This window comes from Dipodomys spectabilis, unplaced genomic scaffold, assembly GCF_019054845.1.
Source record: "Dipodomys spectabilis isolate Male_0828 unplaced genomic scaffold, ASM1905484v1 ptg000335l, whole genome shotgun sequence".
Lineage (NCBI taxonomy): Eukaryota > Metazoa > Chordata > Mammalia > Rodentia > Heteromyidae > Dipodomys > Dipodomys spectabilis.
The window spans coordinates 2,277,199-2,299,116 of record NW_024871012.1 but is presented as its reverse complement, the minus strand read 5'-3'; the positions used below and the strand labels follow the sequence as shown (position 1 = coordinate 2,299,116).

At 43.4% G+C, this 21,918-nt stretch overlaps 1 protein-coding gene across 2 annotated transcripts in view; it reads right to left on the bottom strand.

Annotated features, from left to right (window-relative positions):
- Cep78 (centrosomal protein 78) overlaps positions 1-20,739 on the bottom strand; it is a 35,121-nt gene extending 14,382 nt beyond the window's left edge. The window contains exons 1-10 of one of the 2 annotated variants that reach the window (XM_042665602.1): positions 20,439-20,739; positions 17,030-17,202; positions 16,857-16,929; positions 15,160-15,263; positions 11,652-11,826; positions 8,845-8,958; positions 6,588-6,652; positions 6,226-6,337; positions 1,843-1,975; positions 693-738 (exon numbers count right to left, since the gene is read on the bottom strand). In XM_042665602.1, coding sequence (XP_042521536.1) covers positions 693-738; positions 1,843-1,975; positions 6,226-6,337; positions 6,588-6,652; positions 8,845-8,958; positions 11,652-11,826; positions 15,160-15,263; positions 16,857-16,929; positions 17,030-17,202; positions 20,439-20,679 — 1,236 coding nt within the window. In that variant the 5' untranslated portion in view covers positions 20,680-20,739. The remainder of the gene's footprint in view (positions 1-692; positions 739-1,842; positions 1,976-6,225; positions 6,338-6,587; positions 6,653-8,844; positions 8,959-11,651; positions 11,827-15,159; positions 15,264-16,856; positions 16,930-17,029; positions 17,203-20,438) is intronic. The other variant, XM_042665603.1, reaches the window with a different exon arrangement.
- Between the last annotated feature and the right edge of the window lie 1,179 nt (positions 20,740-21,918).

The following is a 21,918-nucleotide window of genomic DNA, read 5'->3' as shown; positions in this document are numbered from 1 at the left end:
ACAGATCAACTCAAAGAGGATTAGCACGGCATACCTACAGGGAAAACAGGGCCTTAAACTTAGCAGCTATTGTAAGCGGCCACTCCTGCAGGAATGGGAAATCTTTCTGGCAGAATGAGATCACACCTGACTTTCAGGTGTGCCAAGCAGGGCTGAAGCCTAAGGGGCTCTCCTCAACTGCTCACAGCCATCTTTCAGAGTCCTACAGCGCTTCCCAGGACAACTGGAAAGGAAAACCTGATCCTCTGACACAATCAGCTTGCGCCAAGACTGTAGCAACAGGACAGGAAATGTCTGAGGCCCTGGTGAGGGAGGAAGCAAGGCTTGTTAAGGCAGAGGCTCTGGCATTTACTTCTTTCTTCTGGACTTAAGAGCTGCCAGTAACAGATGCACATGTATCCCAGAACAACATTTCTTAAAAACGTGAGGACATGTCTGACTATGTTAGCTCCATGTGATAGGATAGGAGTCGTGGTCAGATTTGTTTTACTGGCAACAGCTGATACGTGGGCTGGAGAAATAGCTTCCTCTTCAATGGGTGAAACCATCAGATCTATACTAGAAGGTTGTGAAAGGATTTACTTCAAGGAAGAAAATGGTCTTTGTAATGTTCGGTTCGGTTCAAAGTTAGAGGATAATCTTCCACCAATGCAATCCCCTGTATGTTATAAATATGACAAAAAAATACATACCTGGAGCTCATTAGATATATCACGAGTTTTAATTAATGGAAACCCCCTACAAGGATATCAACAAATAAAATTACATTTTGGTGTAAATACATTAATTATCAATAAATCACTTATTAGTACTATGTTCATTATCCACACAGAACTAAATGACTTCAAATCAGGAGCATGGAAGGCTATGAGGCTGTAAGAATAAGGGCTTGGCAGTAGTCGAGACACATTCAGTTCCTATGTTCAAAATGACTGACGTTTCCAAGCTAGCTTCTTTAGTTAAGGATATTAATCACTCTAATTTACAACTCCCTGTGACCAGGATAGACTACTGACTAGTAAGTGTTCCCTAAAAAGCTATAAAACTATAAAGTTATACAAAAAAACTAAAATGCAAAACTTGTTCCTCAGTATAGTTTTTATAGTAATTTACATCACCATTTGTGAAAAAATACAGTAGTCAATTGGCTAATGAAGACAATACACGTCAATTTAATGGGAGCAACTAAATAGCCATCTTATGCAGTACCTACTTTTAGTTAGTCCTATTTAAAGTCAATTGTTTTGCAATTTTCATCCTTAATTTCTTGGTATACACAAGTTAGCCATTAGGAAATAATCAAAAGTAATCTTATTCACTTAACAATTTATAGTACAGCACACTGTAAAATCTTCTTTGAAACCGAGCAGAGTGGCTCATGCTTGTAATCATACTTGGGAGGCAGAGATTAAGTTGAGGGACAGCAGTCTGAGGCCATCTTGGACAGAACACTCCATGACACTCCATGTTAAACATGCCTGTTACTCCAGTTATGTGGAAAGTGTAAATAGGAGGACCGCAGTCCAGGTTGGCCAGGGCATAAATGTAAAATCCTAATCAAAAAGCTAATGACAGTTAAAAGGGATAGGGGCATGGCTCAAGTGGCAGAGTACCTTCCTGGGGAGCACAGGGCCTGGAGTTCAAATCCCACCAGAGCCAGAAAAAAAAAAAGCAACTTGAAAAGCGTATCTATAAGTATTTTTGTTTTTCTTTCTTAGAGGACTCAATAGGTAGAAGCTGTACTCTTTTGCCTTATATAGGAAACACTACAAAACCCCCAGGTATAAGGGCTCCAAAAGAAAAGTAGGAATGAGTGAAAGAGAGGGAACAGAAATATCTGACCTGCTCCTCTTGGCACGCTGCGCCGTTCTCCAGGGCAGGAACCCAGACACACCAGGCGGCTGAGCTTCAGGATTACCGTGTTTACTAAGAGCAAGTTTCCTTCCATCACTGACAGTTTTCTTTGTGGCCAATCCTATGTTTGACAAAGTGAGAAAAGAAAAATCAAGATGTATCAAGGTCTATAGATCAACTACTACACACACAGTCTCAAAATAAAAGAAACGAGCAACTGACCGTGATTCCAGGCCCATAAAAAAGCATCAACTTATGAAACTTCTTAAACAAGCAAGCAATGTTTTAAAAATGAGTTTTCTTCAGTAACAATTTATTCTAACTAAAGTGTAAGCTAAGTACATGAGATACGCATGCAAACAGAAATAAAAATGATATTCCCAAGGATGAAATATTATACACCATGCAGATACTCAGTTTTTGAATCTCAGAATATCTTGGGCTTTTCTGAATCTCAAGGATAGATTAGCATAGCTATGTCCAGGATTCCCGCTAAACAGTATCTTCTGAATTAGACCAGAATTTCAACTCAAGGCTGCTGGGTGGTAGTGAGTTCATGTCACCCACTAAGTCTGTGACCTTTATTCTTCATTTGACTTCATAAAAAAGAATCAAGATACACTAAAGGTTCAAATAAGATAAACACCAAAGACAGTGCCCAGGCCCTGAGTTCAAGTCCCATGACCAAGAACAACAAATTAACACCAAAGAAACGAAACCTAGCAGAGGACTGGAGACATGGTGGCTCACGCGGCAGAGCTCCTTCCCTGCAAGCAGGCGGACCTGCCCTCCCACCAAAAGAAGCCCAAGAAACCAAACAAAATAGCCTCACCAGACAACGAGTGAAATGAGACTCAATCTACACTTCACACCAAAGGATCAGGAGCATTAAGTACAATATTTGGTAGCGAAAGCTAGACCGCTGGATTATACTTTATTTGAACAAACTACATTATATTGTAAAATCACATTTAAATAATGTCTAATATTAATTACTAAGAATAATATATATTTAAATAGAGTATAGCTCCCAACTAAACAGAACCATTAGCTCATGCCTGTAATCCTAGCTACTCAGGAGGCTGAGATTTGAGGTTTGTGGTTTGAAGCTAGCTAGCTAGCCTAGGCAAGGAAGTCTGTGAGATTCTTCAATTGACCACCAAAAAGAGAAGTGGAGCTGTAGCTCAAATAGCATGTAAGCTCTGAGCAAAAAAGACTCAGGAACAGTACTCAGGCTCTGAGTTCAAGTCCCTAAACCAGAATGTTAAAAAAAAAAAAAAAGAAACACCACCAACAAAAAAATGGTTCTATTTGTCTTTATTCTATTTTACTTACAAAACCTATTAGGATGACAGCTAAAACATGTATATGTAGTAATAAAGGACAAATACTATATACACCATAATTTATCAAGTCATATGGGCTGATGCCATTTTTCTACAAATGTTTGTGTGTCTTAAAGTGTATAGGTGCTCTGCTCATCTTACACAATTTTTGTTTTTAACTATAATTACCTTCATACAAAAACTGTAGCTTTTGTATCGTCTGTGTATATACCATTTCTTTCTCTTTCAGAAAATAATATAAATGTTTAAATTAGAACCAGGGGAATTTATAGTTATGTAGGAGATGAAAAAATTTTAATGAAAGTTCTTCTGCATGCATACATACTTAAAATACGAATGTAACACAAGTCAAATAAATATTACCCCTGTTCTCACTTGAAATCTAAGTATACAGCCAAGACACTGATCTGGCTTACCTCTATGTCTCCAAATAACTGAGGCAAATATAAAAGAAAGCCCAATAAATAGATTACTCTCCAGTAGCTCAGTGACCTGCAAATGGCAATCTCAGTCCTAACTTTCTTTAACCATGTTAAGAAACAGTTTTATGTTTTTATTCAAATCCTCTGAATGTTTTAACAAAAAAAAAAAAAATCACAGAACTTCTAATGTTTGACATACATTTTTTTTTCTATTTCTCTTTCAGAACACCAACTGGAAATACTTTCAAGGATGTTTTGCACATGACATAATCTTTTGCAATATAGTGATATTACAAATCTCAACTTGTACATTCTATTTAACTACAAAAATCATAGGTTTAAAACAAAAATTAATAGGCAAATCCTATACTTGCTCTTGATTTAGTAAAAATTCAACTACCACCTAATCAAGACTATTCGTTGCAAATAAGTGGTTTAATAGTGAAAATATATCTTTTAATAGTAGAACAAAACAATTATGAAAATGTTCACTACAACATTTAAAAAATTATTTAATGGTTTTTCCAACGTTTTATCAGTTTAAACACTAAATACTTTTATAAAATCTAAACAAGAATCTGTAAACAACATATTTTTCTAAAGTTATCTTAAACTATACATAAACAAATAATACCATATTAACTGTATTCCATATTAAGTAGGTAGGTTGTTCAATAGTTCTAGTCAATGTTTTGAAATTTTAGGTAATGACCAAATAAAAACATTATCTGTTAATAATTTGGTTAGTGATCTTGAGGTATCTGCTATATGATTAAAGTCACTACAAAACTTTTTCTGGGAAATTGGCAGTTAATGAATATTAAAAATTATTTTATTTCTTCTATGGTTTGGGGATGTGGCTTGGTGGTAGACTACTAGCCTTGAGCAAAAAGAAGCTCAGGTACAGAGCCCAGGCCCTGAGTTAAAGCCCCAGGACTGGCAAAAATAAAAATAAAAATTATTTCTTATTCCTTTTGAATTAGTCCTTATGGTTTTATTGCTTTAAAATTCAAAATTACTATAAGAAAATATCAGTTTCATATTATACTTGTATTAGTTTATTTTGTCATTCTTCCTTATCACAAAAAAGTTATGTATGCAAGAGATATTGTGTTCTAGAAAATAAAAGTAGCACCCTCCTTAGAAACAATATAAAAATATTAGAATTAAACTGCACCAAACTTAGATATTCAGAATGTAAAATTTATGACACTGATTTATGATACTAAACAGATTTATAAAAAAAAAGTTGTGGTTTTTTTTTTTGGTCGGTCGTGGGGCTTGAACTCTGGGCCTGGGCGCTGTCCCTCAGCTCTTCAGCTCAAGGTCAGTGCTCTACCTCTTGAGCCACAGCGCCACTTCCGGTTTTCTAGTGGTTTATTGGAGATCAGAGTCTCACAGACTTTTCTGCCCAGGCTGGCTTTGAACCATGACCCTCAGGTCTCAGCCTCCTGAGTAGCTAGGATTACAGGTGTGAGCCACCGGCGCCCTGCTTAGTAAAAAGTTGTCTCATTACCGTTGGTCAACAAATTATAGACAATTTTAAATTCCAGATTAACTACGTGGAGAATAAAATGAACATTACAACAAACATTTAGAAAATGTTTTTCTTGTAAGGAATGGTAATAAGGAATGCCTATAATCTAGCTTCTCAGGAGGCTGAGGTGAGAGATTTCCAAGTTTGAGGCTTTTTTGGTCAACGTATCATGACCGACTTTCAAAATAACAAAAAAATAACCTCACACACAAAAGCTTTTCTAAAATATTTCAGCTAAAGGCAGTACAGTTTTTAGGCTAGGTGGCAATATTGTTTAATGAGGATTATAAATACTTCAAGGTTTTCTCATCATTGAAGAGTCAATAATTTTAGGTAAGAATTGACAAGAGGAGAGGAGAGGATGGGGGAAATAGGAGTAGGGCAAATTTTGATTCCTGTCGCATTAGGAAAGCATAAGTCGTCTTCATTAAAAAGCAATAATCGAGGCTGGTCACAGTGGTTCACGCCTATAATCCAAGCTACTTAGAGAGTCAGAGGTCAAGAGAATCATGGTTGGAGGCCAGCCTAGCCAAAACATTGAGATTCTACCCCCCAAAAAAATTCAACAGTAAAAACAAACAAACAAAAAGGCTCTGGGCCTGTGACTTCAGTGGTGAAGCACTTGCCTAGAAGCACAAGGCCCTGAACCCCAAACCCCAGTACTTCCAAACAACAGCAAAAATGAAAGACGGGGCTGTGGATCGGTGGGATAGCATGCTATCCTGGGTTCGATTCCTAGCACACAAACGACAACTAAAACACTCCCAAGCAGTGCTAACACCGCCATCCAAAGGCAGCACAAATGTCAGACATCAAAATGATGAGCATTTTATGAAAGAAGAAATAAATATGGTGAACTTAAAAAGTGAAAATGTCTGCATTCCTTTCTTAATGCATCGTCCACTACTTCCTACATTCATAAATTCTCCTTGTTGGTATCTGAACAATTACAGTCCATAATTCACATGCAATCGATCATCAGCCGATCCTGACAATAATACACTTTAATCTTACCATATAGGAACACATGAGATTTAAAAAAAAAAGCCAAGACAGAAAGGATTACCGATTCTAATAGTAGCTTTTCCTTTACGACTATTCCCTAGAATGATAGTTTTCTTTTTCTGTTTAGTAGTTTTGGGTGGTCCTTTCACTGATGGAGAAGTTATCCACTGGTACTGGAAAAGAAATACAGGTAATTCCCACAACAGTAAATTTAGGAAGGGCTGACCTTAACTGGAAAATATTAAAATATTCTGTGTTAGTAAAAGTTCTCAGATCCCAAATTAAAGAATCATACAATGTTTTCAAAACCAGAAAATATCACTGATTTGACTAAAAACTTAAGATGGCAGAAAATTGCCTTGACCATTTATTAAAAACAAGCAAAGTAACAATTAAAGAATAAGTCTTTCTAGAAGATTATACCTCTGACTTAGAGCTCGTTCCATTCTGGAGAACTTTTTTGATAACTGCTTTCATCATAGGATGATCTAAAGTAAAATGAAAACTCAAATTGTAGTAACTGTTTTCCAATGATAGTTATTCCCATTTACAAACAAAAGCCAACTAATTAGTGCTTTCCCAGAAAACTAAATATAAAAGCCCCATTATGTAATTATATATTCATTTCTCCTTTTGAATAGTCTTAACTTCTTCCTCACAAATAATAGGTAAAAGTTAACTAGTTTACATTTTGCTCATAGCAGCTACTTTTGTAGCAGCATCAAAGATCAAATCTAAGCATTCTGGATCTAAAGTAGCATCGTACACCTTTGAATAAAAAACCAAGAGCCAGAACAGTCCAGATACTTACAGAGGCAACTAATATAGTCAAACCAAAGTAGTAATATCCCTCAAAGCTGCTCTGTTCCCGATTATTCGGGCTTGAGCTCAGGGTCTAATACTCTTGCTTGGTTCTCTTGCTCAAAGCTGGTGCACTATCAGTTGAGCTCTACCTGAAGTCTGACTAGGACACCCCAGCTCCCCAAGCTTGAACTCAGGGCCCAAGTGCTGTCCCTGAGATTCTTTGCTCAAGACTTGCACTCTAACACTTGAGGCACAGCTCCACTTCTAACTTTTTGATGGTTAATTGGAGATAAAGAGTCTGATTGGCTTTCCTGCCCAGGCTGGCTTTGAAGAGCTAGCCTCAGATCTCAACCTCCTGAGTAGGTAGGATTACAGGTGTTAGCTATAGTGCCCAGCTCTGACTAGGACATCTTTTTAATGACTTATTTCCTTTATACTCAACATCTAAGCTATTTGCAAGTCTTCTTACTTATACCTTGTTTCAACCACTTTTCACCCTAAGCTAAGCCATAATCCTCTATCTTATAGACCATTGTGATAGCTTCTTAAGTGGTCTGTTTTACTTCTTAACCTGCCCACAATCTATTCTCCACACCAGGGTCACCCAACTGAAATGCTGCTATAATCATGCCTTTTTCCAGCTTAAAATTTGAATGGAATTCTATGCTTCCATCAGAAAAATGACACTTCCCCGTTTGTAAAGAAATGGAAGGACTTGAAAAAAATTACATTAAATAAGCCAGATCCAAAAAAACATATATCTACAATAATCCTAGCAGATGAGCAGAATAGCTCAATAGCTATGGACATGTGGACCATATAAGATGACGTTAAGGGAAATGAACTTCAAGACATGAACACCAGAGGTTTTTCTTTGTTGTTGTTGTTCTCAATATACTATGTGATTTCTTTCTTCTTTTGTGTGTTTTTCCCCCTATGGTTTATCCCCTGTTGTCACTCTATTTGATGTTGGTGCCCTGGGTATTGTATATATGTGGATCTGAACTAGGGAAGGGAAGGGGAACAACAGAATGGTGAGGCAGAGGACAAAGGGAACTACCCAACTGTGACACTCGCAGGACACTATGTTCAGAATGATCTGTGCAACCCGGGGGTGGGAAAGAGGGAGGAAAATGAGGGAGGGGGTAACAAGTTAGGCAAGAAATGTACTTACTACCTTACTCATGTAACTGTAACCCCTCTGTAACATCAACTTGACCATAAAATTAAAATTTAAAAAAATTTCCCAGTGACTTTCAGTCCACTTAGAATAGCCCGTGTCCATACTTGACCTTCAATAGCAAGTCCCTGGAGATCAGATGCAAGTCTGAGGTCCCAGTCTGCCAGGCTCTCCCCCATCCAACCATGCTGGCCTCTCTGCATTTCTTCAATAGTCCACCCACCCTGCTACCTTGTGCTGAGTACTCACTGCTTGCTTGTTCTGTAATGTATCCCAAGACTTCCACCGCATGTCCCTGAGGGAAAGACTGTGTGGCTGGTTGAGTGCTACATGCTTAGTGCCTGAATCAGTGTCTGGGCACACCGAAGTACTCAAAAATCAAAATTACTAGTTAAATTAGCCAACGAATCAGATGGTCTTAAAAAATATCCAGAGGTTTCACAAAAGAGGAAAGAGTGTTCCTGATAGAAACAGATTGTTATCTGGGATCAACTCTATTCATAGCAGCTGTCGTAAGCAATTTATACGTGTAACTTATTTTAACTGGTAACTATCTGCTCACAATAAAGTATAATATTAGGGAAGTCCAAGATTAGGAAAGTAAACACATTAAGTGTAAAAACTGTCAGTGCATGAATATGCTCTTTGTGTTCTATTATTTGCTAATCGGTTGAAAAAAAGAAACTGCTGACATACCAATAAGTGGGTTTTTTCTTATATCCAGGACAGCGAGAGTTCTGTTGGTTTCCAGGGCTTCTAGCAAGGCCTTGGCTCCTTCGTTGGTGAGGCCGCACTGCTGTAGGTCGAGCGCTTTGATGAAAGACAATAGGTCACCAGCCCGCTCTGTACGGCGCAACATACAGACAACTCTCACGTATGCTTAGGATACGCACCACTCATCCTGGCAGGCTTTCTAATCTTGGGCATTGAAGAAAGTAAAGCAGAAAGGCATACACAAAAGCACACATTTAAAAACGGCCAAACCCTCCGTCTCCTTCCTCTAAAAACCCTCTTTTTAAATGTGTCATGATCAGCCTCCTTTTCCTACAATAAGTCACCTAATACTATTTTAAAACCAAAGGGTTGAGAAGAAACTGCAGCGTGTGAGAGAAGCATCAACAGAATGAATTTTCTCAGTTCCTAACCTGCAAGGAAGCTAGTGGCAGGTAAGCATCATAGCAAAGGCAGAGCACCCACAGGCAAACTGCATTCTTTTGATCATGATGAGGAGTTCCAAATGAACCTTCAAAAAAGTAGACTTAAACCAGGTGCTGGTCATTCACACCTGTAATCTTAGCTACTCAGGAGGCTGAGATCTGAGGATCAAAGTTTGGAGCCAGCTCAGCAGGAAAGTCTTTGAGACATCTCCATTTAACTACCAAAAAACCACAAGTGAGGTACGGCTCAAGTGGTAGAGCACTAGCCTAGAGCTATTTCAGAATAAAAATGACTAAGTCTATGAAGATACAATTAAGACAAAAAAGTATGAACAAAGATCATATAATAGAACCTATCAGAAAAAAAAATGAAATCAAGAAGTCTCTTTCACCAAGTCTCTTTTACATCTGAAGCATACATCAATCTTGTAAAAGCATCATGAATACCACATGCCCAAAGTCATTCACAACCCCACAGGACCACATGTCTGTGTCCTCAAAAAACTGATGTTGAAACTTTAGCTAGGTAAAGAAATTTAAGTAAAATCTAGAGAATGGCGCTGTCGTGATGGGAAGAGTTAAGGAGAGCAGGGCTCACACATGCACTCTCTGCCGTCTGATATACAACAAGAAGACAGGCTTCTACGTCCCAGCAGGAGTGCCGGCACCATACACCGAACACTAATGCCCTCATCCGGGACTTCTCAGCCTCTAAAACTGTGAAAAAATATCTGTTGTTTTAGCCACCCAGCCTACATCAAAGAAACAAGAGTAATCATTCAACTACCCAAATAAAATTAGTAAATCTTAGTAACCTCACTAGTGAGATGAAGACAAATTAAAGCAAAGAGATGTGACTGTTCAACTACTACACTACACCAAGATAAAGTAACAAAAGTCTTTAAAATGTGGATTCTTTTGGTGTGCATTTGTGTGGTAGTGCTGGTGGGCAAGCTTTCTACACTGAGCTACAATCCTAATCCTAACAGGTACATAATCTTTTAATCCAGCCGCCCTCCTGCTAAGAAGTTATCTGAACGAAATTACCAAAGATGGGTGAGGATGTGTATCACAGTGATGTTTATAACCATGAAGAACTAGAAATACCTTATTTTTCTAAGGGAATGTGGTGTGTTGGAGCAATGAAGAATCCCAGCTCACTAGGAGGTGGAGGCAGAAAGGTTGAGGCCATCCTAGCCAACGTCAGTTAGCTATCTACAAACAAACCTAAAGGTCAAAGGACGTGGAAGGCAGCAGGGGAGAGCTGTGACTCATGGCAGAATGGCTGTTCGGTAAGAGAACACTGAGTGAACACTGGGCCCAGTACCACCAAAGGGGAAAAAATAGTAACTAAAGTCTTTCCATCTCTAGTAACTTGTCCTACACAAGTAAGTCTAATGTTCACAGAGAGGCCGGTCTAAGCTAGCTATGGGATGTCTAAATTTAACACGTAAAACTTCATGATTCATCATTAAGTAGAAAAGTAGGGTTATAAAATATTAAGTACACCATAATTCTTTTTTTTGTAATCTCTAAGTGTACAAATATATCTATTAAAAGTAAGGTTAATCTAGGGCTGGGAAGTCGGCTCAGTGGTAGAGTGCTTGCCCAGCATGCATGAAGCCCTGGGGGTCAATTCCTCAGTACCACATACACAAAAAAGCCAGAAGTAGTGCTGTGGCTCAAGTGGTAGAGTGCTAGTCTTGAGCAAAAGAAGCTCAAGGACAGTGCCCAGGCCCTGAGTTCAAGCCCCAGGCAAAAAAAGGTTAATCAAACTGTAATCCCTCTGTACATCACCTTTACAATAAAAAAAAAAAAAAAAAACCAAATAAAAAATAAGGCTGAAAATATACCAAAACAAAAAACATGTATTTTGATTATAGGTATTCTCATTTACTCAGAATTTTCTATGTGAAACACATTTATCTCGTAAAGGTTTAAAAATACAAGTTACTACATATGTTAATAGAGAAAAAAGGCTTTTGAAAATCTTAAACATTAGCCAGGCACCGGTGGCTTACAACTGTAATTCTAGCTACTCAGGAGGCTGAGATCTGAGGATCACGGTTCAAAGCCAGCCCAGGCAGGAAAGCCCATGAGACTCTTATCTCCAATAAACCACCAGAAGACCCGAAGTGGTGCTGTGGCTCAAGTGGTAGAGAGCTTGCCTTGAGCTGAAGAACTGAGGGACAGCGCCCAGGCCCAGAGTTCAAGCCCCATGACCAAAAAAAACCAAAAAACAAAAAACAAAAAACAAAAAAACCTTAAAACATTATGTGCCAAGTGTTAAGCATATTGAATATCCAATTTTTTTTATTTTCAAATGTAGAAGTTGATGTAGCTTACCTCTGAGCCACAAATCCTCATTAATAGAGTCTGCAAAAGCACGTGCACCCATATCACCAATCAGCATATTGCAATTCAATGTGATTCGCCTTAAGCCAGCCATGCGGTCCAGGTCAGGGGTCCTGTAGCGGAGGCTCTCCGCCCAGATCTCCTCATGCCTTCTCATGGTCTGATACTTCAGAGATGGAATAGGATGAAATTAAGAGGCTTGAATAACGAACCAGCAGAAAACTAAGTATGGCTGACTATGTCAGTGTTTTACAAACATTTTCCTCCCTCCCTCCCTTTATTCTCCCTCTCTTTTTCTCTCCAAGTACAATTCTGAAACTCAGCTGCTTTCAGTATATTACGTAGCAGATTTTGGTTTACGGGATAAGTGGCACAGAGCCCAGGTGGCTACTGATTCATGATGAGGTTCTAGTCACTATGTGATCTGTTGATTAGTTATGCAAGCTGATAAACTCAGATCACCTTCAAGAATTTTATTTTCCTCATCATCTATATTAAAAAGTGGTTCTCAATTCTATCTTTTTATCATCTCGTGATTGCCAACATCTGATCAAGCATCCTACAAATAAATGTAATACATTATCTTATTTATCAATAAATTATGTACATAAAGTTCTGTAACACATATTTTACATACATTAGAAACGACATAGAAGCAACAGAACTCTTTAAATGACATACAAAATAAATGCAGGTTTTGGTTTTAACCAATGGCTAGCACATAGTTCTTAAGACACGCACCCCAGCTTTCGAAGTCTGGAATAAGTGAGGCCAGTGTGATGTGCTTTAGGAAATGGAAGGTCTAGTTTGTCCTAAAGACTATCATCAGTTGTCTAGATTCATAAAGTAAATGTTTTGCAACAGGGAACACTGATTTTAAAAGAAAGAAATTATACTGCATGCTTGAACCACAAAAGGTTCAAAGCTGCTGTGCCACGACACTTTCAAAGGAAAATTGTTACTGTCAACTTTCTAGTAGAAATAACTGTTTAGAGCACTGAGAGGAGCTAACAGCAAACACTTACACAGTGCTGATTCTGCATCACACATTATTTTAGACAAGGCAGTGATGGATGAAGTAGGTTTTTCTTATTACACATATTTTACAGAGGACTTCAATCTGGGCTGTCTGGCTTCCAAATTCATGCTCCTGACCACTGTTTATCTCAAGAGTCAGAGGACTTACTCTGTACAAGGCCTCAGTAAATGTTTTCAGCTTCTGCAAGTGCTTAACTCTCTCCTTGCAGTAGGGTACAGTCAGCCATATTTACTCTGAGAACAGCTGGCCGTGGCTTGCTTTCCTTTCTGACAAAATTATACGAAAATAGGAGCCAGGGTAGATTTGGTGGACAGGCCACAGTTCCCTTGTTCCTGATCTACAACATCAAACTCCAAGAAAGGTTCGTGTCAGACTGTCAAGTAATTTTTGGACTACAGGAATTACAACCATTATAAAGTTGTTGTTGTCATTAAAATTAACTGCATTTATTGAAGTGTATTTATAAATTATAGCAGTTAGTACTTGAATCAAAGTAATTTGAAGATTACAGCATAGTTTCTTTCAATGCTACGTTTTTATTTTTTATTTTATTTTATTTTTTTGGCATTTCCATTTTATTTTATTTCATTTTTTTTTTTTATTGTAAAGCTACTATACAGAGGGTTACAGTTACATGAGTGAGGTTATGAGTACACTTCCTCTTGAACATTGTTACCCCCTCCATTGTTTTCCCCCTACCATCCTCCTCCCTCCCTTCCCCGAGGTTCTTTTTTTTTTTTTGATTGTGATTAAATGATTACATAATTTCAAAGTCACAAGTTCATTCTAACTTCCCTGGAGCAAATTGTCTACCACAGTCTGTAATATATAACAGTGTTCACATGTTATATACCATATTTGTGATCAGCAGCATGGGGATATTTAGTAGTGGTTCAACCAGATGAGCGGGAGTTCTTTGTTTCTTAAGTCCTGTTAGTTTTGTCGTATCACCTAACCTTTTGGATTTAGCATCTACTTATCAGGGAGACCATGTACCGTTTGTCTCTTCGTTCTTGGCTTACCTCGCTCAACATGATTCCTTCTAGCTCCATCCATTTCCCTGCAAATGCCATTATTTTGTCATTTCTAACGGCTGCATAATATTCCATTGTGTATAGATACCACAATTTTTGGATCCATTCATCTGTGGTGGGGCATCTAGGTTGTTTCCATATCCTAGCTATTGCGAACAGTGCTGCAATAAACATGGAGGTGCACGTGTCCTTGTATATTGGTTCCTGTTGTTCAGGGTAGATGCCTAGAAGTGGTATGACTGGGTCGTAAGGGAGGTCAATCTTTAGCTTTCTAAGGACTCTCCAGACTGCTTTCCAAAGTGGTTGTATAAGTGTACATTCCTACCAGCAGTATAATAGGGTTCCTCTTTCTCCACATCCCCTCCAGCATTTGTCGTTGGCTGATTTGTGGATGTGGGACATTCTGACTGGGGTAAGGTGGTATCTCAGGGTTGTCTTTATTTGCATTTCCTTCACCACCAGGGATGATGAACATTTCCTCATGTGTTTCTTTGCCATTTTTATTTCTTCATTTGAGAAGTCCCTCTTTAGTTCCCTTGCCCATTTAGTAATTGGTTTGTTAGGTTTGGGAGGGATTAGTTTCTTGAATTCCCTGTATATACAGGATGTTAACCCCTTGTCTGATATATTGCTGGTAAATATTTTTTCCCAATTAGTTGGTTGTCTTTCTAGCTTAGTTGCGATAGATTTAGCTGTGCAGAAGCTTTTTATTTTAAGGTAGTCCCATTTGTCGAGTCTCTCTCCAACTTGTTGTGACCCTGGGACTCTGTTCAGGAAGCAATGCTACGTTTTTAAATAGTGAAACAAAAACCATGTCCATAAGGCGTTCTTATACTTCAAATACCTTATTTGTAAGATTAAGCACATACTTACTCAAGCTAAACACTGGTCTTATTCTTGTAATAAAACTAGAACTTTAACCTCTGACCCCGTCACCCGTCCTTTGGCGGGGCCCGCGGGGCTGAGAAGCAGAGCCTGCGCTCGCACGGCTGAGAGGCTGTCCCGGCCATGTGCCTGGCCCAGATCATGTGCCGGGCGTGCAGGTGGTGGGCAGAGCCCTTGCTCGGGCCCTGTGGCAAGAATCTGCCACCTCTGAACTCTGAACACCTGTTTAAAGGGAAGGATAAGTGTGTGGGCAGCTCCCTCTCCCTGCAGGCAAAGGTCATCCTGTGAACAAGCACCTGGACAAGGAGCGCAGGATCCAGGCCCAAGAAGACAGAGAAAGGGCCGACACCCAAAACACAACCACTCAGCCCCTCCCCAGCCACTCCCCATAACTGATAGCTTGGTAGTAAATGTCTTTTCCACACAAAAACAACTTTAATCACTGTATGAATTAAAACAAAAGTAATGCTCATTTCCTATTAAATTATTAATATGCTTTAATCATCTAGTACATTTCCAAAAATTTTTGAACGTAAGTCACCTTCAAGATCTTGGCTATGTGATCTGCTCCCTGCCAAGTCAGATTACACCCCGTGAAGTTGATTGTCTTGAGACTGATAGAGTTCTTTATACCTTGACAAATAACTAAAAGAAGAAAAAGAAATCAATCAGATGAAAACCATCAGATGAAGACAGCGCTGAGCCTGGGCACTGCCTTTTATCTGTGCCGGGTTTTAGATGTATTCTTGCAGTTATTCTCTACAGTCTTCCCAAACAACTAATGGACTGGTGTGCTCTAAAATGTTTTCCCAATTTACAGCAATGATTGAATTCTCAATTAAATTAGGTGCTGTTACAATTTGAAATATGAAATGTGCCCTGCAGGCTCTTGTTTTGAATGCCTCCCAATTGGTGGGACTATTCTGGGAGATTCTGGAAACTGTAGAAGGTGGGACCTCACTGGATGAAGGAGGCCATCAAGATAGTGTCCCGGATGTATCGGCCAGGCCCCTTCATGTCTTTGCTTTCTGTCAGGATTAAGGTAAAGAAGCTCCTCCATCATACATTCCCGCTAGCCAAGTAGCCATGGACCGAACCTTGAATCACAAGCCACAATAAATGAGCCCACCTCAAGTGGTCCTCGAATACATTCTGGTGACCGTGATAACACAGTACCTATTATAGTTGTTAAACCTCAGTATTCTTTTTTTTTTTTTTGGCTGGTCATGGGGCCTGAACTCTGGGTCTGGGCGCTGTCCCTCAAGGCTAGCGCTCTACCACTTGAGCCACAGCGCCACTTCCGCCTTTTTCTGTTTATGTGGTGCTGAGGAATCGAACCCAGGGCCTCATGCTTGCAAGGCATGCACTCTACCGCTGAGCTACCTTCCCAGCCCTAAACCTCAGTATTCTGAATGTTGTAAATAGCCTCACGGTACAGTACCAGGTGTCTTTAAGAAGTAGAAGGGAGAAAACCCTAAAAAGCTCTTTGTTTTTGTTTCTAATGACATACCTTGGTCCTGATTACCATCAACAATTTGTGAACTATGAATCAATGGTATTAGCTATATCAATTTCTATATGAGTGCCAAATATACTAGAACAGCAATAGAATATGGAGGACCAGACACTCTGTTCTCTCAAGTTGTGTTCACTAAACATAATGAACATGCACAAATCCTTCAGGACTCCAATCCAGAGCCATCCTCTCTGACCACTTCTGTAACACAGTCAGGCATGCATGCACACACACCCACACGCACCAAAGAGACTGCTGGCTGGCTGGTCTTTTATATTCCCATAACTGCACACATCACAGCACACTAACGTCGCATAACAGATGTTCTACTTATGTAAAAGTAATGATAGGTTTTTTCCCCCCAAAATCTCTACATCATGTTATTGCCCTTCCCAAAAATATTTTTCAAAGGAAAACCCTAAAAGACAAACACAAAAGACAGAATACCAAAACAGTTTATGTTTATGTGGATAATATATGTTTGTGTGGTTAGTGTATGGTTTAACACAACTTTTAGAAAAATACCTTCAGAGGGTATTCATTCAACCTGGCAAGCTTTCATGACAAGAAGTGAAAACAGACCCAGGTTTCAAGCATGCACAGGAGACAACCCGGATGGAGGCAGAAGTCAGAAAAAGGCCCATCCAGAGATTGGTTAGCATGACACAAGGCTAACATGAGGGCAGACTGAGAGGAAAACCGCTGAGCAAAATTTAACTCACGTTCTACACCGCCATCTCCAATCGGACAATTTGCAAGAGACAGGTGCACCAAAGAAGCCGATTTGTTCAATCCCTGTAATAGAAGGAAAACGTTACAAAGGTAATGAGTAGTATCCCCTCTTCCCTGCCCCAAATCAACCATCAAACCTGTGAAGGGAAAACTGGAGGCTTACCTGTGTTAAAGTGATTAAATCTCTCTCTCTCAAAATCAGTCCATTTAGCTCTAGGTTCCTCAGGACACTTGATACACTCAAGCAGCCTTTAAGAGCTTTACATAGCTGGAAGGTCACATCTTTGGATCTTATTGCAGGAACACGACTTCTGCCAACTCTGTTTATGTCAGAATCTAAAGCAAAGCTATTGTAAAATTAGTGACTACAAACACACAGTTTATCGTTAAAAAGCCTCCGCTCTGTGCTTTTTAAGGCGAAGAAATGAACCAAGTCCTTCAGATTCTTTAAAAAGAGACACCTGAGAATTTAAAGCCATGAGACACAAAAACCCAAACCACATACATAAAGACACAAACAGGACTGGGCTGGGGGAGTCACTAGCAACAGGAGAGGAGCAGGCAAAGGCTCCTAAGCCTGACACCCGCTGGGCACAGTGAAAACTGCAGGTGAGATGACTACACCAAATAGTTGGAAAGCCAGAGAGAGAATTGGCTTCCATCGTATTAGCAGTAAGAACTAGGGTTACTGCTGCACAGGGAGTCCGATGACCAATTTATGGAACTGGGCCGGCTGAAGGTCCAATTAGGTAAAGGAAATGTCTAGAGGGAGGCATCCGCTTCACCCAGAGGGGCACACGCACCCTGGCTGGGTGCCGGTCCCTCTGTGAAGGAAGAAAATGAGCTGTGCAACCAACATGTGTGAGTGCTGTGCGGGGGAGTTGCTGTAGGCGGTGAAGTCTCGCTTCTCATTTAGAAAGATCGTCTGAACTGAAGCAGACAGAGGGACTGATGGAAATGAAAATCGGCAGCAGCTGCTGCAAAAGTACAAGCAAAGCATAACTCAGGCTGAGCAAGGCGGTCAAACGGCAACATCGAGACTGATGAAGAAGATTCAGCTAAGGATAGCTGAAGAGAAATGGGTGCAACAAATGTATTTCTTCTTATACTCAGTGTAAAGCATTAGGCAAGATCATCATGCTCATGTGGATTGTTGGATTACGGCTCTTCGTTCCTCCTACTTTAATTCCCTTGCCACATGGAAGCCATAAGGAGCTGCTACCTCAGATCTTCCAGTGGTTCTCCCTGACCGAACTCCTTGACAGAACAAGCATTTCATCTCCACAGCTCTACCAGGTTTCTGGTTTCAGCTCTCTCTGTCCTGTCCCCAACCTGCGGTAGGGCTTCTGAGCAAGCCACCCCCCTCCCATCTGGCGCTAGGCTTCTGCGCATGCTTTGAAAAGATGGCCCTTTCTCCGGGAAGCCTTCCCTGGATCTGACCTTTGGTTCTCTGGTCTCCACAGCCCCTGGACTCATGTCTGTTCTTTCACAGCACTTATTTAAGGCTTATGTTTTCCTGTAGTGCCCTGCAGCAAAAGCAGTCCCAGAATACTTTGCACATATATAACGCACTGACAACAATTGTTTTAATGCCTTCTTCTAAGTGTGAAAATTATGGTTCTGAACAAGCCTCCACTGCTCCTCTGGAACAGCCTACACTGTATTCAGATTTACTTTACTTTTCTTGCATGGTGATTACGAATAAAAAGATGCGAGTCTCTCACAGCTGGACTCAGCAAATGTACAAAATGTGTTAAGTAGCAGAAAAAAACAGCATTTACCCGTTTACCGAATAATCCAACAGCTGCAATCCCCAGTTACAGTACCTGACGTTGTAAATCGTTTATACTTGCAACGTCCTTTGGAAACCTCTTACAAACCAGGCATGGCCAGCGTAGGCCTATAATTCTAGCTGCCCGGGAGGCGGAGGGCTGAGGACAGAGGTTTGAAGCCACAACCAGGCTGAGCAGGGAAGTCTGTGTGACATTTATCTCCCATTTACCACCAAAAAGTCAGAAGTGGAAATGTGGTTCTTAAGTGGCAGAACACTAGCTTTGAATGTACAAATGCTCAAGGACAACACTCAGGCCGAGTTCAAGCCCCAGTACCAACACAAACAACCACATAAGAAACCTCTTCTTGGGGTGGGCACAGTGTCTTGAGTGGAAGAGAGCCTGCTTCACCACAGAGGAGGGGAGGGCTGGGATGTGTTCATCTCCCAATCACTTAAAATAAAGAACAAGTAATTTTGGCGACCAGGTGGTCATCCTCCGAAGTTTAACCATGTTTCCAAGTGCTGTGCTCAGCACCTACATCTTCACACCGCACACCCTGCAGCAGCGTGGGTCATGTTAACTTCCGCGACGACAGCAGGCCTCGGTCAACAGGCTGCACACCAGTCTAAAGCACCTGCTGGTCCCCTGCACCGGGCCCCGTCCCCCAGCACCAGCACCCCGCACATGTCCAGCACCTAGCAATCCACACCCATACCCTAGCACCGGGCCCCCGACCCCCAGCACCCAGCATCCAGTACTCAGCTCCCCACACCCATCCCCTAGCACTGGGCCTCAGTCCCCCCAGCACCAGCACCCTGCACACATCGGCCTGCACCAGCACCCCACACCCATCCCCTAGCACCGGGCCCCCGACCCCCAGCACCCAGCATCCAGTACTCAGCCCCCCCCCCGCACCCATCCCCTAGCACTGGGCCTCGGTCCCCCCAGCACCAGCACCCCGCACACGTCCACCAGCACCAGCACCCCACACCCATCCCCTAGCACCGGGCCCCCGACCCCCAGCACCCAGCATCCAGTACTCAGCCCCCCGGCACCCATCCCCTAGCACTGGACACCCTCCCCCAGCCCCCAGCATCCAGAACTCAGCTCCCTGCACCCATCCCCTAGCACTGGGCACCAGGGCCTCAGCACCCAGCATCCCGCACCGGGCACCAGCCCCCAGCACCTGTTCCTCCACCCAGGGGCTCAGGCTCCACCCCATCCCCCGGGCCCAGGCTCCACCCCCGGGCAAACCCCACCTTCTGGGGGGCCCAGGCTCCACCCCCGGGGCAGGCTCCACCCCCTGCAGGCCCCCCCCGTGCCCCAGGCTCCACCCCCGGGCAGGCTCCACCCCCGAGCCCCAGGCTCCACCCCCGTGCAGGCCCCACCCCCGAGCCCCAGGCTCCACCCCCGTGCAGGCCCCCCCGCGCCCCAGGCTCCACCCCCTGGCAGGCTCCACCCCCGTGCAAGCCCCACCCCCTGGCAGGCTCCACCCCCGTGCAGCCCCCCCCTGCGCCCCAGGCTCCACCCCCTGGCAGGCTCCACCCCCGTGCAGGCCCCCCCGCGCCCCAGGCCCCACCCCCTGGCAGGCTCCACCCCCGTGCAGGCCCCCCCCCGCGCCCGTGGCTCCACCCCCTGGCAGGCCCCCCGGCGCCCCAGGCCCCACCCCCTGGCAGGCTCCACCCCCTGGCAGGCTCCACCCCCCCGCGCCCCAGGCTCCACCCCCTGGCAGGCCCCACCCCCGTGCAGGCCCCCCCCCCCCGGGCCGCCCGCGCCCGCGTGCCCCGCGCCCCCTACCTGCCGGCGGGCAGGCGCTCCTGATGGAGACGAGCGGCAGGTCCCGGCTGACGCACAGGGCGCCGAGCAGCGGCGTCCAGTCGGCCGGGCGCAGGCGGTCGGCGTGCAGGTCGAGCACGCCCTCCCGCAGGCGGGCGCGCACGGCGGGCAGAGGCACCACGTCCTGCAGCGCGCACACGTACTCGTAGTGCGAGAAGAAGTCGGCGGCGCTGGCGCGGCGCAGCTTCACCGAGTCGATCATGGCCAGCCCCCGGCCCCGCGACCCCCGGGCTGCGCCTGGCCCTCGACGCCGCGCCCCCGTGCCGTCCCCGGCCCCGCCGACCCGGCCGTTGGCGCCCGCCTAGCAGCCCGGGCAGCGCGGGGACGCGTTTCCAGATGAAAGGCGGGCGGGCTCCGGCGGGCCGCGGCGCGCGTACACGTCATCGCGCCGCCGGCGCGGCAGCACGTAGGCCACGCCCTCGGAGGGCGGGGTGACGGGGCCACGCCCTCCGGGGCGGGGCCGGGGCGGCTGGCTCGGCCCACCGGTGGTGGGTGGGTGGAGTCTGGGGCTGCGGAGTGATCATTGGGTGTGAGTTGTGGGTAAAGCAGTGCACTGGGCAGGGGAGGGGCGGAGGGCTTGGAGCTGGACTTGAACCTGTCTGTGCTGGACCTCTTCCAGCTGAGCCGCGCAGCTCCACTTCTGGCTGTTTTTGGTGGTTTTTGAGATCAGCATCTTTCCTGCGCGGCTGGTTTCGAACCCAAGCCCTCAGATCTCAGCCTCGGGGAGCGGATGAGCCCCCAGTCTCGCAGTGACCACATTTAGATGAAGAATTGTCCAAATTTGGTGGGGGGGTCCGGTCCTGGGCCTGAACGCGAGGCCTGATTGCTGTCCTCGAGCTTGTTTGCTTAAGGGCTAGCTCTCCTCCACTTGAGCTACAGATCCACTTTTGTCTTTTTGGTGATCAATTGGTGATAAAGAATCTGGAAGACTTCTAGTCCTGCTCAGACTTTGAGCTGGACTAGAACCTAAGATCTCAGCCTCTGAGTCGCGAGGATTCAAGTGTGAGGCCCCAACACTTGCTGATTTTTGTGTTTGAGACAAGGTCTTACTAAGCAGCCCATGCCCAGCCTCAGTCCCACACGCTCCAGTCTCACCCTGCTGGACTCCCGTTGTTGTTCTTGTTGTTCTCTTTGGAGCAGGTAGAGCAAGAGTTCAGTTTAATTGTTTTCTATTGGTATTAATTTTTAATGTAAACTAAAATGCAAATGTGTACTTGAGGGTGAGTCCTAAGTGAGAGCAATGATTTTTTTTTTTTTTTTAATTTCCTTTGCCAGCATCAGGGTTTGAGCTCGGGACCTCTATCTGCTTGCTTGCTTGCCACATTGCTTGAGCCTTGTCTCAACCCTGCTTTTTTTTCTGGTTATCTTTTTTTTTTTTTTGGTCCGGTCGTGGGGCCTGAACTCTGGACCTGGGCACTGTCCCTCAGCTCTTCAGCTGAAG